The sequence below is a fragment of the Marmota monax genome, unplaced genomic scaffold, assembly GCF_021218885.2.
Source record: "Marmota monax isolate L192 unplaced genomic scaffold, Marmota_monax_Labrador192_F-V1.1 WCK01_AAM20220418_F8-fsc00103, whole genome shotgun sequence".
Taxonomy (NCBI): domain Eukaryota; kingdom Metazoa; phylum Chordata; class Mammalia; order Rodentia; family Sciuridae; genus Marmota; species Marmota monax.
The window spans coordinates 1459212-1480610 of record NW_026694286.1 but is presented as its reverse complement, the minus strand read 5'-3'; the positions used below and the strand labels follow the sequence as shown (position 1 = coordinate 1480610).

The following is a 21399-nucleotide window of genomic DNA, read 5'->3' as shown; positions in this document are numbered from 1 at the left end:
CCATTTTAAGCTAATTAGAAAAGGAAATCAGGTGTAGATTCTTGAACTTAAAGTGGAAATATCTTGTGGGCCATAAGGATTAGGTAATAAATATGGAAATGCATCTGAAATGGCAAGCACTCTGCCAAACCACCATAGTTGAACTGCTCCCTCATTTTTTAAAAATATTTTTTTTAGTTGTAGATAGACACAATATCTTTATTCTCTTATTTTTGTGTGGTGCTGAGGATCGAACCTAGTACCTCATACATTCAAGACAAACATTCTACCACTGAGCTACAGCCCCAGCCCCCTGCTCCTTCATTTTAAAGATGATAAAAAGTAAACACAAATTAATGATGGCAAGTGAATACAGGTTTGCCTACTGCACCAAGCTATAAAGCACAAATATTAAATAATATATAAATGTGCTAGGCATGGTGGTGCACACCTGTAATCCCAGCTACTCAGGAAACTGAGGCAGTACTGGAAGTTCAAATCCAGCTTGGACAACTTAGTGAGACCCTGGCTCAAAAAATAAAAAGGACTGGAGATGTAGCTCAGTGGTAGAATGCCCCTGGGTTCAATCCTCAGTACAAAATAAATAAATTATTGACTTTAAGAAGAGAAAATCCCAATACACTTTTAGGACACTTGTTGAACAATGTTGCCAAGCTTTTTTTAATGGATTTTTCCTTTTTAAAGTTTTCTCACATTCTTTAACCTTGAGGATTTTAAATGCACCCATAGTAGTCTGTTTTTCTATCCTTCACTTCATGAATTATATTCAAACCAAACATATAACAGCATGGCTTACAATTTCTTTTTTTTTTCAAATATTTTTCTTACTGGGTATTGAACCCAGGGTTTTGCGGATTTCAAGCATGGGTTCTACCTCTAAACTACACTCAGGCTCCTTATAATCTTTGTCTTCTTTTTTTTACCTGAGACATAATTTTCTGGAATCAGTTACCCCAAGATTATTTTTATTATTTATTTGTGGTACTGGGGATTAGACACAAGAGCACTAACTAATAAGCTACATCTCCAGTCTTTTTTTTTGAAGAGAGGGTCTCACTAGGTTACACAGACTGGCCTTGAGCTTGTGATCCTCCTGCCTTAGCCTTGAGAGTAGCTGGGATTACAGGAATGTACAACATGCTTGGTCCAAAGTTATTTTTTAAATTTCAACAATGTCTACAACAATTATAATGTAATGGCATTTGGGGCTTTTCATATAGTCAGCACCATGGTTCTAGCCCCATGAATTCTGGAATTAGGTGGCCTAGGAGGAACTGCGATGTTGACTTATGAGTAGTCATTCTGATCAATTACTCAATTTTTTTGAGCTTAGTCTCCCCACTTGAAACAGGAATAGAGGCTGGAGGGTGCAGCTCAGGGGTAGCATGAATGAGGCCTTGGTTCAGTCCCCAGTACCCTTCCATCCCAAATTCAGGGCTAATGACAATCTATCTTATAAGACTATTGGAAGGATTTAGTAAAAATCATATATATACAATGCTCATACAGAATAAATCTTCAATAACAACTACTCATTTCTTCAGAATTGTGCCTCATTTTATAATCTCAAATATTTAATGCTATTCCAGAAATATTCTATATTTATCATTTGATAGCTTAAAGATGATTTATTAAAACCATGACTAAAACAAAGGCATAACTAGTTTTTTACTGCATAATAATGTTAAATAGTTAAAAGTTCTGAAGAACACTGTCCCACATAGATGAAAAAAATCAATTTTTTCATGAGATTTAAATTGTTGGAAACCTGAGAAAAGGACTACCCCCAACTACCAATCATTTGTTTAACTTGCCATTATATTCCATTTGAGTCAGCATAATCTTTATTTCAAAATAGCATTTTTATTATATAAAAATGTAAAAATCCAGCAAAACCAGAAATACGGATATATTTTCCTGGGCTTTCACATTTGTTGATTTTTATTCGCAATTTCTTTTTCAACACAATTTACAACCTCATCCCCATTTCCAATCTGATTATACAAGTGCTAAGTGGCAAAAAGGTCTGGAATAAATACATCAAAGGAAAAAAAAAGCAAAGCTGTGAAACTAAGTTGCATGCAACAGGTTTTATGAGGGTGGGGAAAGTATCTGAGAAATAAAATAGAGAAAGATAATGTAATTGGAAGATTTTAGCTATAGTTCTTTCAATCATCTTTGTCTTTTGCTCCGTGTTTAAGGATGCGCGTGAACTCGATGTAATTGAAATTCCCCTTTTTGTCAATAGGGGCTTCTCTGTACAGCTCATCCACTTCCTCATCTGTAAACCGATCACCCATGGTGGTCAGCAGCTCCCTCAGGTAATCCTCCTGAATGGTGCCTATAAGGCAATAGAAAGAAGGAACTCATGAACATTCATCACACTTGAATGGTTCATTTCTTTTTGTTTTGTTTTTGGTATCATGGATTGAACCCAGGGGTACTTAACCACTGGGTCACATCCTCAGCTCTTTTTATTTTGAGACAAGGTCTCACTAAGTTGCAAGTTGCTGAGGCTGGCTTTGAAGTCACTCCTGAGACACTGGGATTACAGCTGTGCACTATCCTTCCTGGCTTAAACGGTTCATTTCTAAATCAAGTCAATCTTACAAAATATTTCAGAATATCCATCATTTACATGAACAAAATAAATTAGCAAACTAAAGTTTATATACGTAACCATGTCACTGCTTTCCAATTACTTTTGGAGTTCTTTATTAATATTAGATTAACTTGGGCTGGGGATATAGCTCAGTTGGTAGAATGCTTGCCTTATATGCACAAGGCCCTGGGTTCAATCCCCAGCACCACTAAAAAAAAAAAAAAAAATTAGATTAACTCATTTAAAAAACTTAGAAATAGATTATTGTGTTTATAAAGTTAATGTTAAGCAAGTATTATCTGGAGGTTAAAAATAAATCAACTTTCTATTTTAGAGATAAAGTAAAAAAACAAAACAAAAAACCAACCAAGCAACAAACAAACAACAACAACAATAAAACAGGTGGCTGCGCAAAACAATAGGTGCGCTGCTAAGAGCAAATGTGAGGAAGGACTTGACACATGGAGGTGGGGAAAAGAGCAGCGAGGGAGGGCTGCAGTGATGGTTAATGAGAGGAAGAAAAGTGAATAGTTAGGTTTTTATGCATTAAAAACTACATTTTTTCCCAGGTGCATTAAAATGAAGACACAGACAAAACAAAGCAAAATCCTAAGAAAAAGCCAGAAAAACAAAACTAAGACTTTAATTGTTCTGTTAACTATGCTTTTTAGTGAGATTGAATATATACTGGAGAGTAGTTTTCACTATTTAAAAAAATACTAGCTAATAGACCACAACTCTCCCTTTGGTTTTTAGGAAGCTCAGAGTCGAATTCAAAGATTAATAATACACAACTTTTTTCTTCTTTCTTAGCCATCTCTATTGTTTTGTCCTACTATAAACAATAGTTTCTGTTCATTCATTTTTAAAAAATGTTATTTTACTGATTTTTTTCCCCATTTTCAGGTACCATAAATGAGACTAGGTGTAAAGAAACAAAAAGCACTCACCTGTTGCTTCTTCATCAAAGCAAGCAAAAGCATTTCTAATGACATCTTCGGGATCTGTGCCATTTAACTTCTCACCAAACATGGTGAGGAACATGGTGAAATTGATGGGTCCTGGAGCCTCATTCATCATGGCATCCAGGTAGGCATCAGTGGGATTCTTCCCTGCAAGAATTCACAGTTGAACATGTGAGGACAAAGAGCTAATTTCAATAAACATTTTTCTATTGTTATGCTTCCCAACATTACATCATCATTACTTGAAAGTAGTTTTTCAATTAATGTTCATTAAGAACATTATGAGGTGCTGAATATATAGCTTAGTGGAAGAATGGCCTGCTTATTAGCATGCAGAAGGCTTTCTGTTGGGTCTGCACAGAAAAGAGCCCAAAATGGAAACAAACAGAACATTTTAAAAAGATAATCTTTGACAACTTAAAAAAATCTTTGATACATCATTATGAAAATGCATTCTGGAGACTCAGGGTGTAAGAGTGCTTGCCTAGCAAGCATTGGGTTTAATCTCCAGCACTGTAAAAATCAAAACAACAACCCCACCACCAAAAAATCCTATTCTGGGCTTAGGCTGAAAGTTGTTCATTCATTAATACTTTATGCCTCCTCTTTTCCCTACTTTTAATTAAAAGCTGAACAATAACAAAAACCTGAAACAATAAACCAGGAAATGCCACATTATTACATCTTAAATATTGATAATATTAAAGGTCCATCAGGAATCATTTCCATACCAGTTATCCAAAATATGTAAATATTAATGTTTTTAGTTGTAAATGTAAATACTAAAGTTTTAGTTATTAGTTGGCCTTTTAAGTTAAAACTATTAGGTTGGCTTGGAATTGGGAGCTTATTTTGAACAATGTTCAATAAACAGATATCCTTAAGTGTTCTTCACACATGTTGCTGAACTACAGTTGTGTTAATATTGTTCATAAATCTTCATCTCAGTTCCAACTGAGAATACTCCCTGTTTTAGAATAATGGTGAGAGATCTCTGGATCCTCCCATAGGAGTTAGGAAATATCCCCTGGAATGTGCAGTCAAGATGAGAATATCTGTGAGACCCTGCAGTGCAGGCAAAACAGCTCTAAATGAAGGGTCTAGATGGGCTGGGGCTCAGTGGTAGAGCACTTGCCTAGCATTTGTGAGGCCCTGGATTCGATTCTTACACCACATATAAATAAATAAAATAAAGGCATCCATTGAAAACTAAAAAAAAATATTTAAAAAAGAAAAAAAAAATAGAATACTAGGTTTGAATCCCAGTTCTACTGACACTGAGGGAGGTGGTAGAGCTGGGATTCAAATCCAGTATTCCGGATCCTGCATTCAGTGCCATGGGCATCTTTGTTTCCCATCTGTAAAATAAGAACTCATTGAAATTGGTATCTCAAAGGTCCCTTTCAACATTAAGTTTTTATGATTCTACATAAAAGGAACATCTGTTAGAGATTCGTATCTAAGGAAGCATCTCAAAATTACAATGAACTAAATACTAATGATACCCAAATCTAGAATTATAGTCCACATGTAAATTTCAAATCCTGGGAATTTGGGGTGACATTTAAATACCATGCTGACATCTATGTCACTGTACTAAAATCTTACCTCATCACACCTACTCAGCATACCTCTGAAAAAGATTCACTGAATAAGTGAAAGTAGTTGAAAACATCTACTTTTCTATTTGTAGATTAAACTCTATCTCTTATAGCACTGTGTGTGTGTGTGTGTGTGTGTGTGTTGGGGTGGGGACAACACATAGGTGTCAAGTAAACTCTAGGGTAAAAAAGACAAAGGAATTTAAAATGGATTATTTAAGCTAAGCACCTATGAACTCATTCAAGACATCCCATATAACTTGTTGATCTGAAAGGCAAATACATATATTTAAAGGTTTTCCCCAATCAGAAGGATGCAAAGTCTCTTCTTACTCTTATCTACTACCACCTGTCCATTCAACCAACATTTATGGAGCATTTACTGTGAGTGGGGAATGGACATGTGTATTCAATCCTTGGAATCAATAAAGCTAAGTCCTTCAATTTTTCCTCAGTGGCCTTCTTCAGTAATGACTTGCCAAAAAAGTAAACTCACTTAGCTACTCTGAATGTGAAAGACCCTGGGATATAAGCTACCTGGCAAGTCAACAAATCAATATCTTGAATCTACTCTCAGTTTGGATAAAGGAAAATACTGAAAAATGTTCACAACTGGGGAACATAGAAGAAAGATATATGGTGTTCACTGTGCTATTAACTTTTTGTGAGCTTGACAATTTTCAAAGTAGTATGTTAGGAAAAAAAAAAAAGGTAGAGGAACAAACACTAGCCAAGCATTTTTGTGGACACCAAAAGAAAAAAACCGACCTTTTTCTTTGCCCTTTGGCCCTTCAGTTGCCCTTTCTGGTTAGCCAGGCAAGCAGAAGTACACAGCCTCTTTGCAGGACCCCTGACCTACACTTCTAGCCATGCCCTCGCCCCATGCTTCGGCCTATCAAGAACTCATCTGTTTGCTGCTTGCTGTTTTACTTCAAACTGTAAAATCACTGCTGATTCTAGGCAGAATATGTCGGATTTCCACTTCTTTTCATCTATTAAAAATCAGTCCAAACAGCAACAAAAATAATACAAAAAATAAAAAATACCTACAAATTCAAAATAACAAATGGCAGTTTATATACACATTAAATCTTCTATCTTCATATTTTAATTATTAAAAAACAATAAATTATAAAAACCATTCATTATAAAAAAACATAAATAAGCAGGGTGTGGTGTGTCATCCCAGCAACTCAGGAGACCTAAGTAGGAGGATCGCAAGTTCGAGGCCAACCCCAGCAATTTAGTGTGGTCCTAAGCAACTTAGTGACCTTGTCTCAAAATAAAAAATAAAAAAAGGGCTGGGGATATGGCTTAAGCACCCCTGAGTTCAATACCTGGCACAAAAAAAAAAAGAAAAAAAGAAAAAAAAAAATATCTCATACATATATGTTGTAAAAGTTGGGGTGAGCACAGGGGCACATACCTGTAATCCCAGTGGCTAGGGAGGCTGAGGCAGGAGGATTGCAAGTTCAAAGCCAGCCTCAGCAAAAGCAAAGTGCTAAGCAACTCAGTGAAACTCTTGTCTCTAAATAAAACACAAAATAGGGCTGGAGATGTGGCTTAGTGGTGTGTGTGTGTGTGTGTGTGTGTGTATGTGTACACACACACACACACATACACATAGAGAGAGAGAGTGTGCAAAAGTCCCCTTCCCTGTATTTCCTTTTTTTTTTCCCCTGTATTTCCTTTCCCTGTTATACTACCCATCTTCCCCAAGACAAACCATTATCACTCACAATCATCAATTCTTATTTACCTGTCCTCAACTTTAATTAACCTTATTATACTCTATGATTAGCCATACTTATTATTTGTAATTCTGGCTCTCAGCCTAAGAGACATGAAGTATTTAACTAATGGGAACATAAGCCTACCTGCCAGATCCCCACACCTGTCAAGCTATCCCCTCATGCCTGACCCACCCCAATATGGCACCTTCCATACCCAGAAACCTCTCCAGAGGTCTTTAGAAACAGAGTAATATGTATATCATGTTTAAAAAAATTCATAAAGAATGGAATTATTTTTTAACAATATCATATAAAGAATATAAATTACCCAGCGAGGCAAGCATATCATGCAGATCTTCCTTGTCAATGAAACCATCTCTGTTCTGGTCAATCATGTTGAAGGCCTCTTTGAATTCCTGAATCTGTGATTGGTCAAACATGGCGAACACATTGGATGTTGCGCGCTGAGGGCGCTTCTTGGTGGTCTTGGTCTTTGCCTTTTTGCTCGACATGGTGGCTGTTTAATTCTAGGTTTAAAAACAAAAAAGAATGCATATGATGTATGGCCAGAAGATAACACATTACATCTAAAGTCAGCAAGTAAAAAACACCTTAATATAGAATTATTACCTCAACTGTGCAGGAATTAAGTAATATCTAAACATTATCTTCAATGTAACAATTAAGTGGCTGAAAAAAAAATCAGAGTTTTTAAAAATTAAGAAACAGAATAGAAATGATTGATGTACTTTCCACCAAATTTCACAGGACCAATTTTTATTAAGTTGGAATTAATTTAAAATTTAATTTAGCTATATGTAATAATAGCTAGCATTTACTGAGTACTTATTATATGCCAACCACTGTTTTGAAGGTCTAAGGATGCCCCACAGAGAAAAGCTCTAAAAATGACCTCTTCCTCTCACAAGTTTGTCCCATTTAATCCTCACAACAAAGAAATGCAGTATTATTATTTCCATTTTACTACCAAGATAACATAACTTCTCTGAGCTTCAGTTTTTTTGGTGGTTGTTATTTTTCCCCCAGTACTAGAGATTGAACACAGGGGTGCTTTACTAATAAGCTATGCCCCCAGCCATTTTTAATTTTTTACTTTCAGAGAGGGTCTTGCCATTTGCTGAGGCTGGCCTCAAACTTATGATTTTTCCTGCATTAGCCTCCCAGATTGCTGGGTTTACAGGCATGCACCACTGAGTCCAACAGGTATCTACTGTAATGCAAGGGAAGAACTAAATGAGATAAAGTATGTAAAGAGACTCACATAGTTAGCATGTAGTATATGTTCAAAAAGCGCTCATCTTTAAAAAATATGATATAAAAAACCCTATTCTATATTGTACCCCTTCTAGCTAGATATGCATTTCCTCTTTCCCTTGACAAAACTCTCAGAACAGCAAATTAATACTCAACTGTCTCCATCTCCTCATCTTCCCAAACACTCCTAGATCCTCTGTAAATGGCTTTGGTGCTAGCCTCCAACACTCTACTGAAAGCCATCACTAATTTAACTGTCAAAGAGATGACATTTTTTATTTATAGTTTAAAAGAATGTAAATAAATAGAGTCATGCACATATGACAACTTTTCAGTCAATGATGACTGCATCTGATGGAACATACTACTTAGCCTGAGTGCACAGGCTGTATCATCTAGTTTTGTACATTCTATGATGTTTGCAGTGACAAAACTGCCCAACTACATATCTCTCAAAACATATCACCAACAAGGTGACTTACAATGTAAGGTGATTCTAAAACAAACCAAAACAAAAATATTATCAGTTTTGGAGAAGGAAATCTGAATTCAAATAACAGCTCCACCCTTACTAGTGTCATTAACTTCTAAAAACCCACAAACATCTGAGTAATTTTTGATCCAATGTCTTATCCAATCTTCATAACTATCCTATGAGTTGGGTACTGGTAAATTAAAAAAAAAAATCATTAGGACAGGGTGGTGCACACCTGTAATCCCAGTGGCTCAGGAGGCTGAGACAGGAGGATCATGAGTTCAAAGCCAGCTTCAGCAACTTAGAGGCCCTAAACAATTTAGTAAGATCGTCTCTAAATAAAATACAGAAAAGGGCTGAGGATGTAGCTCAGTGTTTAAGCACCCTCGGGTTTGGTTCCGCCCCCCCCCCCCCCCCCCCCCCCCCCCCCCGCCAAAAAAAAAAATCAAATGGCTCCTGGTACTAAAGAATTTAATGTTGCCCGAAGAGAGGTCTGACCTTTGCCCTTAGCTCCTGGGAGCTAATTTCTATCTAGGTTCCTAGAATGTCCTCTCTGACATCTGCAGTCTGAGGTCACACCAGGCAGGCTAACAGTGTGGGTTATGATGGGAGATTTAGATCATACAGTATCAGCCTGACCTCTAGAGAGGAGCTGGAGACTGCGGTTAGCCGTGTAGGCAGTTAACTGTGTCCACGATGGAACCCAAATAAAATACTGGATATTGAGGATCAGGAAAGTTTCCCTGGTTGTCAATACTACCACATATCGTTGCTAGGGGGTAGTTAGCACTCTCCATGACTTGACTGGCTAGAAGACACTGAATCTCTATATTTGAAACCTTCTAGAATCTGTCCCACACAACTCTTCCCTTGACTGATTTTAATCTATACCTTTTCACTTAGTAAACCATATTTGTGAGTGTAACACCTTTCAGGAAGTCCTGTGATTCCTAGCAAATTATTAAAACTGAGGGAAGTCTTGGGGATATGGAAACTTGCAGTTGGTGTCACATGTGCAGGCAGTCTTGGGGACCATTCTCTATTTCTTCAACCCCATAACATGAAAGCAGATAACAAGCCAGGTCAGTGGCTGAGCAAGGAGATTTTGGACCTAAGTCTTTAGCACTTCTGGTTTTAGACTTTCTATACATATATATTTTCTTTCTCCATTGTAATAGATATGAACACAGGCAGGGTGTTTTTGAAACTTGACCTAGTGGTAGTTTTGAAGTACGTAAGCCTTAGAAGTCTTACTCTCAACTTTGCAACTATTTGCCCTCCCCACATACTGTCCTGAATAAATGTTAATTTTCTTTTCTTTCCTATAACTTAGCTTGTTACTTAAATTTAGTTAAATTTTAAGGTTAAATCAAAGATAGAATGTGGTTCACTAGTAAGACACTTAACTATGGACTGTTGTTTATTGTTGTTGTTGTTGTTTTGAGGGGGGAGGGTCTTGGGGATTCAATCAAGACCTCACACAGACTAATCATGTGCCCCACCTCTGAGCTACACCCATAACCTCACTTGACTACAATTCAATCTTCTGCATATTCCCAAACTGTTAGATTAAGGGTTTTTTTTTTTTTTCATGCTAAAAATTCTATTTCTCCAAGATATATTGTCATAAGTCTAAAGGCAAGTAGTTCTATCAGCAAATCATTTTAAAAAACTTCCCAAAGAGTAAATTATTTTTAAAAAATGATCTGTCAATTGTATCATACTAACTCAATAGCTACCTAAAAATACACTTGTTTGAGCTTTCCAAGAAACCAATGCCAAGATTGGATTAAACACATAAGGATTTTATTAGGGGATATGTCTATGAGAAAGAATGGGGAAGCAGCTCTGTAGATCAGAAAGGCACTCAGATGGTGAGGTAAGTCTGATCCTCAAATGAAGGACAACAGAAAGAAGGTTGATGGAAGAGAACTAAGAACAATTTGCCAACTGGCCCTAATCAAAATAAAGTATAGAGCAAACAGAGCTCAATATAATGGTAGTATAATTTCTTTTTAAAATTCTTTCTTGGTACCAGGGATGAAACCCAGGAGCACTTAACCACTGACCCACATCCCCAGCCTTTTTTATATTTTTATTTAGGGACAGAGTCTTGCTAAGCCGCTGGGGCTGGCTTTGAACTTGTGATCCTCCTGCCTCAGCCTCCCAGGCTGCTGGGATTACAGGCATGTATAATTTCTTTTTAAAAGAGTTTTCAGGGTAGCTCAGTGGAGCACCTGCCTATCATGTGTAAGGCCCTGAGTTCAATACCCAGAATCACATCAAAACAAATTTTCCCTCATTAAATTGTATATATGCATAGTACCCACAAACACTAAACACACACACACACACACACACACACACACACTAAAATACCAGCTAAAAAGTGAGGCAAATTATATTAAAACCATAAAACTGAAGGGAACTCTCATCCACAAGAAACTGCCACCCTTTCTTTCCTCCTTGCCTTCTGAGAGAAATCTCTTGGCTTTTACCACTTTTTCACTTCCCACTCACTTTCCAATCCACCACAATCTGGCTGTCTCTTTTCCTCTGCAACTGCTTTCAAATTGCCAAATCTAGTCCAAATCTTCTTGGACCCCTCTGCTGTATTTGACACTATTTTATCCCTCTTTTCTTTGAGACTCAGAAGCTTTTGGCCTGATGCTCAGTAATACTAAAATAGAACTGTCCCAGAAGGAAAAAGAGCACAAGAGGCCCAACCTTGAGGACCTTGCACTCTAATGTGGGAGACAGATGAACACTATGCTGGGGAGACTGTTTTATGTAAAGTGTTGTACTCTACACCCTCTGTCTCAGTTCTATTTTCTTCTTAGACTTATATCTCCACTCACTTAAATATTCATGTTGCTCAGCATTCTGGCAGTACATAGCTTAAAGTTGTTCTCATTCCGCTTTCCTTGGATGATCTCATCAACACTCACTGTTCTGACAACACCTGACTCCCAAGCCTATGCCTCCAGGCCTGACCTTAATCTTGAGCTTTAGACTCAAACACCCAACTGCCTATGAAAGGCCCTCATTTGGATATCCCACAGACACCTCTTAATCAACATGCTGAAAACTGAATTCATTCTCTTCCCCCTCCTAAACTCTTGCAGCTTTGTTTTCTCAGTCTACCCACTCACCTTCATCCACCCGCTCACCAAGCCAGAAACCCAAGAGTCATCCTCCACAGATCCCTCTCCCTGATGAATCAAGTCCTGCCTCTTAAATATTTCTCAGATTTGCTCATCTTCCTCATTTCTCTGCCATCACCCTAAACCTGATCCTCACCACCTCTTGTGTAGAATATTTCTATGGCCTCTGAACCAGCCTCCTTACTTCCTGTTTCCCTCAACTCCTTCATATTCTAGCCAGAGGCCTCACCATTCTACTTTTTGAAATCTTCTTTGCCTCTCCACCTCATAGAAGATATAGAATAAGTTCTAAAGCATGGCACATGGGTCCCCCATTGCCACACCAGGAGTAGGGACTGAACCTAGGGGTGCTCTACTATTGAGCACAGCCCTGAGTCTCCTGCCCTTTTTGAGGAAGGGTCTCCTTAAGTTGCCTAAGGTCTCACTAAATTGCTGAAGCTGGGCTTGAACTTGTAATCCTCCTGCCTCAGCCTGGAGTTGTTGGGATCACCTGGCCACACCTGGGTCTTCCTTTACCTACTCCATCTAGCACTGTCCTTTCCACAGTCATCTCTATTTATTCTTAACTATGTGCTTTTCCTTTAGCTACATGAAACTGTTGGCATGTCTCCAAGGCACCATGCAGTTTCTGACCTTAAGTGCTTTCTATTGACCTTTGTTCTTTCTATTTTTCCAAATCAAAATGTCCTGTCCCACTTCCTTGTCTTAGGAGCAAAGCAGAAATTAAAGGTCTACTTAACTTTTAGCTACTACCATTTATTGAGGGACTCATATGCAAGGCACACATTATGTGTATTAAGTGCAAGAAGCCTGCCTTACAAATGAAGAAACTGAAAATCAAAGATATTGACTTTCCCAGGGTCACCTAATGATAAAGCCAGGATTCAAATTCCATTGTTACAGGTTATTTCTACCTATATGTTTTTTACTTCCTACTGTTTTTTCCAGTTATTTTAACATAAAAAATTTAAAGACCTTCACCACTACCAATATAATCCAACACTGATTTCTGAGCAGCTACTCTCCTCTAAATTCAAATCCTAGACAAACGGAGTTTTCAAATTAATTCAAACTTCACTGGAGAAATACTGTGCAGGATTGCACTGTGGGTGACTAAAATATGAATGGCGTCCCTGGAAATATGCAATATAACAGCCATGGTTGGGTTTAATCAAGTAGCAGCATTTTCCATCAGTCATGATTGACTTTGAAAACCTTTACCTAGGATGGCCAAATTACTAATACTTAACCTGTATTTAAAAAACCCAACCCTGAGCTAGGGTCATAGCTCAGTGGTAGAGCGCTTGCCTAGCACATGTGGGGCTCTGGGTTTGATCCTCAGCACCACATAAAAATAAATAAATAAAAATAAAGATATTGTGTCCACCTACAACTAAAAAGAAAAAAAAGAAAAACCAACCCAACCCTACCCTAAACCACAGCTATAGAGGAAAATATACAGATTATAACACTAATATAAAGAATTACTTTCAACAGCAGTAAAAACACTTATTGCTTCCTCTTCACATTTTTAATTTTATTTCTATAATTTGTAACATAGAGTGAATGAAAGGATACATATAATGTTCACAGAATTTTTATCAAGGGCAGGGAAGTAGAAATATAGTATTAGAGGTGACTGTGGTATCAATATATGAGGTTGGTAACTGAAAGGTCTGCAAAGCCAACTGCAGTACTTATATGCAAATCAAACCATGAATACCATAATAATTAATAAGCAATCTGCAAATTTCATCCAGCCTATATGGCTTTCTTGGAAGCCTGGGAAAGATACTCATAGAGCATATTCTTTCAGCCACTGATGACTTCCTTAACATTCATTTGAAACTTCTTCAAGTATCTTAAGTCAGCAAGTTGTCACCATACAGCAAGTAAATATATCTTTCCCAGGGGCTGGCTGCACATTAGAATCTTGGGGGTGGGGGGACACAAATAAATCTGGGGCTTAGTCTAGCCTAAATGAAACTGAATGTCAGGAGTGGACCCCATGAATCTAGTCACCAGGTGACTCCAATGCACAGTGAAGGCTGAGAGCCACTTAAACTTAAGCCAAATTGACTGTTTATATTTCTAGTTCCCCTTTGTTTGCTTGTGCATGTGTGGGGTGCTGAGAACTGAACCTCTCATGATAGACCCTGAGCCAGAACCACTCAGCTAAGCTGCTCTGGAATTCAAAACCTCCATATTGCTTTTTTTTTTGTTTAGTTGTAGTTAGACACAATACCTTTATTTTATGTATTTTTATGTGGTGCTGAGGATTGAACCCAGGGCTTTGCACCTGCTAGACGAGCACTCTACCACTGAGCCACAATGTCGCTCACTTTTTAAGATGCTACATTTGGGAGTAATCTTTCATATACCAACAGAAGCCATATGCTAAGCTAAGTTCTTTTGCATATGCTAAGCAAGTTCTTTTCCACTGAGCAACATCTCCAACCCTTCTTTTAGTTTATTCTGAGAGAGGGGCTCACTAAGTTGCCCAGGCTGGTCTCAAACTTGTGACCCTCCTGCCTCAGCCTCCAAAGCAGCTTGGATTACAGGTATTTGCCACTGTGCCCCCATTCCTGTATTTTTAATGTTGGTTGTTATGCTTTAATGAAGATTCTGGAGACCTGGACTCTTAATTCTAGTGCTGTCACCTGTAGTTGTTATGAACTTTGGCCTTTTAGCTATCCCAGGCCTTATTTTCCTTACTCATCAATATAATAAAAGGTAGATTATAAACCATAAACTGGCAGCCACTAAACTATATGAAGTGTGCAGAAACGTTTGTTTAGGGCTGGGCATGGTTGCACACACCAGTAATCTCTCTGGTTCAGGAGGTTGAGGCAGGAGGATTGAGAGTTTAAAGCCAGCTTCAGCAATGGCAAGACCCTAAGCAACTCAGTGAGACCCTGTCTCTAAATAAAATACAAAATAAGGTTGGGGATGTGGCTCAGTGATCGAGTGCCCCTGAGTTCAATCCCCGGTACCAAAAGAAAGGTTTGTTTAGCACCCCCAGGGACAGCCTCTAACATGTCTCTTTAGAAAACTGAATTAGTTTGCCAGTACTTTTTTTAATGGAACATTTTACATAGAAACCTGAATTTCTGACATCTTGAACAACTGCATGATAAGGAATCATTTTGACCAGCACCTCCAAATTCCTGTTGATAATGAATATTCAACAAACAACCCCACTACTCCTTCCATGTCCTTGTCCCAGCTGCTATTAGTTGTCGTTACCTCCTAGGCCCATGAGAGCATCTGATCACACTCCTTTGGCCAAGGTAGTAGGACAGGCTTCAAGATGGCACTCAACAACAATTCTCATGCCCTTATGCAGTTCCCTCCAATAGTGAAAAGGGTTGCTGTGTGACTTTGTCACCATAGACATTGCAGCTTCTGCCCTGCTTTTTCTTGGCTCACTCAATCTGGAGGAGCTAGCACTAGGTCATGAGGGCCTAGTGGCCCTTCCTGTGGAAAGGCCCATGTGGCAGGGAACTATAGGCTCCTGCCAATAGCCAGCACTATCCTGACTGCGACTTCATGAGAGACCCTGAGCCAGAACCACCCAGCTAAGGTGCTCTGGAATTCAAAAACTCCATATCGCTTTTTTTTTTTTTTTAAATATTTTTTAGTTGTAATTGGACACAATACCTTTATTTTATGTATTTCTATGTGTGCTGAGGATTGAACCCAGGGCTTTGCCCGTGCTAGACAAGCACTCTACTGCTGAGCCATAACTTCAGCCCCTCCATATTACTTTTTAAGGTGCTACATTTGGGAATAATCTTTCATATACCAACAGAAGCCAACAAAGCCACTGTTTCCTTGACCTCTTTAATGTTAAAATAGGGCAGTGCCTTTATTTCAGAATTAGAGCCACAGAATTTTAGAAAGCTCAAAGGACCACAGTCAAGTTTGCACTAGGTAGGAAAATTTCTATTTCTGGTTAGAAAATTTTAACTCCTATTCAACTTCTGTTAAGTTCTTTTTTATTCTTTTAATTTTTTTTTGCAGTGCTAGGGGCTGAACCCAGGGTCTCATGCAAACCAGGCAGGTGCTCTACCACTGGATCTATATCCCCAGCCCTGTAAGGGCTTTTAATCTCAAGTCATCTTCCCTCAGCATTTCCATCACCATCATCCTCTTCTGGTTGCTATCTGCTGATTTGCTGGTGTTTTTTGCTTCCTAATTGGAGTTTCCTTCAAAGCTCTCTCCTTGAAATGTGCTTTTCTTAAGTACTGCCTGAAAAACTGATAGTGCACAGGTACCACTCAAAAAATGAGGTAATTAGGGAGAGAAGAGGAGAGGAGCTGGTTTTGAGAGCAAAGAGGTGATAAAGAATTCAAGTGCTAGCCAATCTACCGTAGTTGAGATGCCCAGAGGTCAAGATGCTCATCAGGTCTTCTTTAGCAAGGTTGATCTGTAAGCTAAGGCGAGGCCCTGAGTGGAGGAATTCACAGAAAAACACAGGGCAGTTCTTGAACTAAAACTTAAGGTCACTTTTAATTCAATCTCATCTTTACCAAGGTCTATCAGAATCTTGGGAATTTCTCATGGATTCCCATGGTCATTACTATAGTCAGACTAATTAATGTTTGTTCTAATTAAGGGGATAAAATGACTAGATACATGAGCAACAGTCTGAAAACAGCTATCATAAAGAGAATTTAGTATATAATCAAGTTTAAATATTTCACAAAATTAACCTCGTATACTTAATAACATAACATTGCTTTTATGCTGCATATTTAGAAGAAAAAAAAAAGTTAGTCCATAAATTATAACTCTTTTAGAGACCCAAACTCAATTTTCACAACTTTTCTGTTCTTAACACCAGGTAGGCTTTCCCCTTAATATATTCTAACATTTACTATATACATTATAACACTGTCATTCCTTTTTCTAAGTTTTATGATTGTCCTAGTTGGCAGTAAACTTTCTGTCCTCCCAAATTATGTTTTATTGCAGTGAAATTTATATAAAATGAAACTTACAAATCTTAATACACTTTTAATCTATTTTTGTAAAGGTTTATACCCACATAACCCAGTTAAGTTACAAATGTTAACACCATTCCAGAAAGTTCCCTTTAAATCAATTACCCTCTCTCACAGGGATCCCTTGTTCAAATTTGTATATCCACAGATGAGTTTGGTCTGTCTTTGAACTTCTCATAATAGAATTACAGTGCATATTCTTATATGCCTGACTTCCTTTCACTCAACATATTTTTGAGAGATTGATCTATTTTATTGTCAACAGTGAGTTTATCAACAAGTTTATCAATGGTTGTTTTTTTTTTTTTTTCTTTCTTTCTATGCTGGGGATCATACCTAAGACACCATTCTTATTGCTCAGAATGTTACATTGCCATGCAATTCACCAATACATTTTTAAGGACCTTTGCCTTTGCATTTTGGATTGTACCTGGCAGAGTACCTTGCACATAGTAAGTGCTCAATAAATACTAGCTAAGCAAATACATGTTTCCTTACTACCACAACTATATACATGTTTATTATAAGGTAGGTCCTGGATCTTAATTCCAAAGTAAGGTCAGCAGAAACTCTACTGGTCTTCTTCTTGAAGAGATCCTTAACAAAACTTAAAAGCTACCCCTTGCTCCATACCTGGCAGGAACATTATTAATAGAACAATAATTGAATATTAAAGGTGTGCCAGGCACTGGTTTAAGCATTTCTCGTGTACTAATACATTTAATCCTCACAACAACTTATGGTAGAGGTACTATTATTATCACCATTTCTCATATGAGAAAATTGGATTTAAAAAGGAATAAACAACTTGCCACAGAGCCCGAAAATGGTAGCATTTAAGAGTCAGGATCTACATTCAGGACATCTGGCTTCAAGCTTGTACCACTAGCCTCTAATATCCTGCATATAGGCGACTGAAATTCTCCATCATGAGAGTAAGAGGTAATGCCTCCACATAGCTAATACGTGTGTTGGTGCTCAGAAAATGATACCTCAAATTATGGTGTTTGACATGCTAAGTACTTTGAAGTGAAGAAGCAGCTTCAAAGTCTCTTGTGACTTCCATTCTCCATATTGGTTCTATTTCTCTCTAGAAGCAAAGGGAGTGAGTGGCTGTCTCTTAGGTTACCTCATCCCACTATGAAAGTTCTTAAACAAGGAATGCAGTTGTCTCAGTTGCCCTCCCTACAATCTCATCTTACAAAGAAAATTCTGTGGAAAGAAGACTAGAGTTGATACCACACCCAGAGCCAGAAGAACTTTGTCCCGGGATATTACTGTCTGTTCTTCATGATAATTCATTTCCTCTAAAAATCATTTCCTTTTCCTCTAAAATTGCCTATGTCCCCCCTCCCTTCCCTATGAATAGGATATTTAAGCTTCTAAACCTCATTAAGTTATTGAATACTCATTTCCCTATAATCTTCCACAAAATAAATTTTGTATGCCTTTCCTTCTGTTTACCTAGTGTTTGTTTCAGCAGAAGGGAAGTTCCCTTTGCCCCTACAAGTAAATTTAGGAAGATCCTAATCAATGATGTTGGCAAATAGTGTATAACAAACGTGGGAAGTAAGAATTCTACTACCGAACCACCCATGTGCAAATAGAGTATAATGCAACTCATCCCTAGATTATCTGGTGTCTTTCATTCTTGGGAGAATGGAAAACTAGTTCCATTTAAGGTTTCTAAATCTTCTTTAGGAGTCTTTCCTAACCTTGGCCACCCTCACTTGGGAATGTTTTTCAGAAGTAGAGCAGTTCATCTTGTCCAAACTCAGTTTCATTAAAGCATAAATGAGTACTGAGTCATCCAACATACAAGTTGTTTCATTTAACAGAGCTTGAACAAATAAAAAGCTGTACACTTACTTCTTAGGAAGTCTAGGAGGGTGCACCTGAAGTTTACGGAGAAATGGGGTGGCACCATATGAATTCCTTAAGTTACCATAGTCAAATTACTTAACTCTGGTGTCAGTTTCCTCAATTATAAAATGAAAGGGTTTTACTGAAATAATCTGTGAAAGTCCTATTAAATTCTAAAATGCTATGTGGTTCTTCTCTTACCAAAGGCCAACTCTATCTTCAACAAAAGGTGTCAAACCAATCCCCTAAAGGTGCCCCTTTCTTCATGTTACTCCCATTTTGAAGAATCCAAACGATTCCCTAAGGCATCTTACATAATCTTTTATTTCTTGTCAAGTTTTCAAGACATTCATAAAAGGGCTTCACTTACCTAACTACCCTCATTTTATTGTGGTGCTGGGGATCTAAACCCACAGCCCCTCACACACAATGCTCTAGCACGGAGCTACACACCCAGCCTCAACCACCTACTCTTATTTCCAGCTGTTATTCACTAGAGTGGTGCTCTTCTCAGGCTGGTCTCCCCACTGTTTCCTTTTCACACGACAGAACTCCCACCCGTAGAGCTTTTGCTCTTGTTATCTCCTACGACAGATCTAGCCAGACATTTTAAGTTCCCCCTAGAGCTTAATCAAGGACTTCATTGAGGTCACGATTCTTTCCAAGGAAGCTTTTCCAGATTTCTTTTAATTGTCCTTTTCTTCAATCAACACCGATGAACTAAATCTTTGCAAGAGGCAAAAACAGCGAGAGTTCAAACTCCCATGGAAATTATTCCACAGGAGCCTACGCTGATCGTGGTCGGGCACCGGTGCGCTAACAGTTTCCCTGAACACTTTATCTTAGGCAAGAGCCAGGCACTGACGGGCTCCTGTATCCCCCAATGCACACAGGACCGTATGGGCCACAGAGCCGAGCCCCACGCGCTGTTGGCCCTAATCCACTGCTTGGGCCCGCAGCGGGGCCGGGAGGGCAGGTGCAGGCACCAGGTGTGAAGTCATCCAGGTGACGCAGGGCCGGCCCACTCAGCGCCAGGGACCCGGCCATCTCTTCCAGAAGGCTGTCTCCCCAGCCCAGCTTCATCCGGCTCGGAGTTTTCCGGGTCCTCGACTTACAAGCCCCGGCCGCTACCAGGGCCTCTCTGCTGACCCCGCTCCCCTCACCTCCAGCCCCGAGCCACTTCCCCGGCAACCTGACAGGTCCGACTGCCACCCGGCCGCGCAGCAACCCGGTCAGGCAGCAGGGCGCAGCCGGAGGGGACACATGCAGACCAAAGGGTGTCACGCGCGAGGCCGAGCGCCACTCACCCGGCGCCAGGTACCAGATCCGGGATGCCCTGCGCGAGACGACGAGCAACGGCGACAAGCGCGGGGCTGTGGTCGGACAGTGGCGGCGCCGGCACTTCCTGCCTAGGGAGGCGGGGCGGAAGGCGCACCGGAAGGCGCGGCGGCTCCAACAGGGAGAGAGGGGTGCGGTCAGCGTGGCGCGCAGGACAGTGCTGGCCGGGGGTCCGGACCGGCCTGGGGCTGCCGGGGCTGCACGCACACAGCCCGGGTCCTAGTGGTCTCTTCCTTCCTGTCCAGGTCTGTCTCGGCAAGCCCCCGTGCGGCTGGGCGGCCACCCCGTGCCCCCCCCCCCGCGGCCGGTCCCCACCGTCCTTCCGCATTCCTGGCCGTGGGGCGGGGTCGAGGGGCAGGGCCCAGGGCACTGCGCTGGAATTTGACCCGCCTGGGCCTTGATCCGCCCAGTTTGGGGTGCCCGCAGGAAGCGGCCCACCCAGGGTTGACAGATTTAGCAAATTAAAGTACAGTTACCATAGTTCAATTTGAGTTTCTGATCATTTTTAGGGTCTGTTCTATGCACTATGAGAAGGTTCAAGAGGCACGCTCCTGCTAACTCTAGAATCCCTTAACTACATTCCAGCCCAAGGAAAGTCGTTTATGCCCTACTCCTTTCCTACCTTCAAAATATTATTATTCTTAGTTAAATTCTATTTATTAATTTTTGTAGTGTTGGGAATCGCGCATGCTAGGACCTACCGTCAAATAATAAGGTGTACGGTCTTATCAGGCCACACAACTGTTTCATTCCTCCTTTTAAACATAACAAAGTTTTGTTTAAATTAAAATTATTACTCACACACGTATAAACATATATACAATGCTCTTGGTCAACAAATGGAAAACAGGAAGCTACATAATTCAGGTTTTGTTCTACATACTCTTTGTGGCTATAATCATCAAGATAATAATTAAAGGAATAGCACTATTTCAAAACAATAGAGAATGGTCAGCCTAAGAGCCAATTTTTACTCAACTCTTCTTACTGCCTACACAGGTGCCAGATGCTGGGGAGATGAATAATTTGAATTATTTTTCCCTTAAGGAGTTTATATTCTAGAAGTCTATATCTTAAATCCTAGAAGGTAGGAACTATGTGTTCAGCACTCTACACAAGTAGTTCTTAAAACAGTAGCATGGAAAATAACCTGGAAAGGCTGTTAAAAGTTTCTTGAGCCTCAAAATCCAGTATTATGATTCAGTGCCAGAAGTTGAGAATAATTTGCACTTCTGATCAGCACCCAGGTGATGCTGATGCTGTAAGTCACACCTGGTTCTAAACATTTAAATCTTCCTTAGCTGAAGTCTGCCCCTTGTTTGATAGTTTAAGTAACTGTCTTTACACTCATCAGATTTTGACTTCTTAGGTCTTTAT

At 39.4% G+C, this 21399-nt stretch overlaps 1 protein-coding gene and 1 long non-coding RNA gene across 5 annotated transcripts in view; one reads left to right on the top strand and one right to left on the bottom strand.

The window, feature by feature from the left end:
* Positions 1–3792, top strand: part of LOC124108896 (uncharacterized) — a 43232-nt gene extending 39440 nt beyond the window's left edge. For all 4 annotated transcript variants that reach the window (XR_009228880.1, XR_009228882.1, XR_006856814.2 and 1 more), the window contains one exon: positions 3509–3792. This is a non-coding gene — a long non-coding RNA (uncharacterized LOC124108896). The remainder of the gene's footprint in view (positions 1–3508) is intronic.
* LOC124108895 (myosin regulatory light chain 12B) lies at positions 1844–20129 on the bottom strand. The gene is made up of 4 exons (XM_046467415.2): positions 19992–20129; positions 7230–7428; positions 3553–3714; positions 1844–2341 (listed from the first exon to the last, which is right to left on the bottom strand). The coding sequence occupies exons 2-4, from the start codon at positions 7411–7413 to the stop codon at positions 2169–2171; spliced, it is 519 nt and encodes a 172-aa protein (XP_046323371.1). The 5' UTR covers positions 7414–7428; positions 19992–20129; the 3' UTR covers positions 1844–2168.
* Between the last annotated feature and the right edge of the window lie 1270 nt (positions 20130–21399).

Bases quoted from the DNA above. Each gene is read 5' to 3' on its own strand.
- LOC124108895 (XM_046467415.2), bottom strand. From the start codon at position 7,413: ATGTCGAGCAAAAAGGCAAAGACCAAGACCACCAAGAAGCGCCCTCAG. The intron at 3,715-7,229 runs GTAATTTATATT...GAATTCTTGCAG, and splicing joins TGATATGCTTGCCTCGCTGG to GGAAGAATCCCACTGATGCC. The intron at 2,342-3,552 runs GTGAGTGCTTTT...ATTGCCTTATAG, and splicing joins CTTTGATGAAGAAGCAACAG to GCACCATTCAGGAGGATTAC.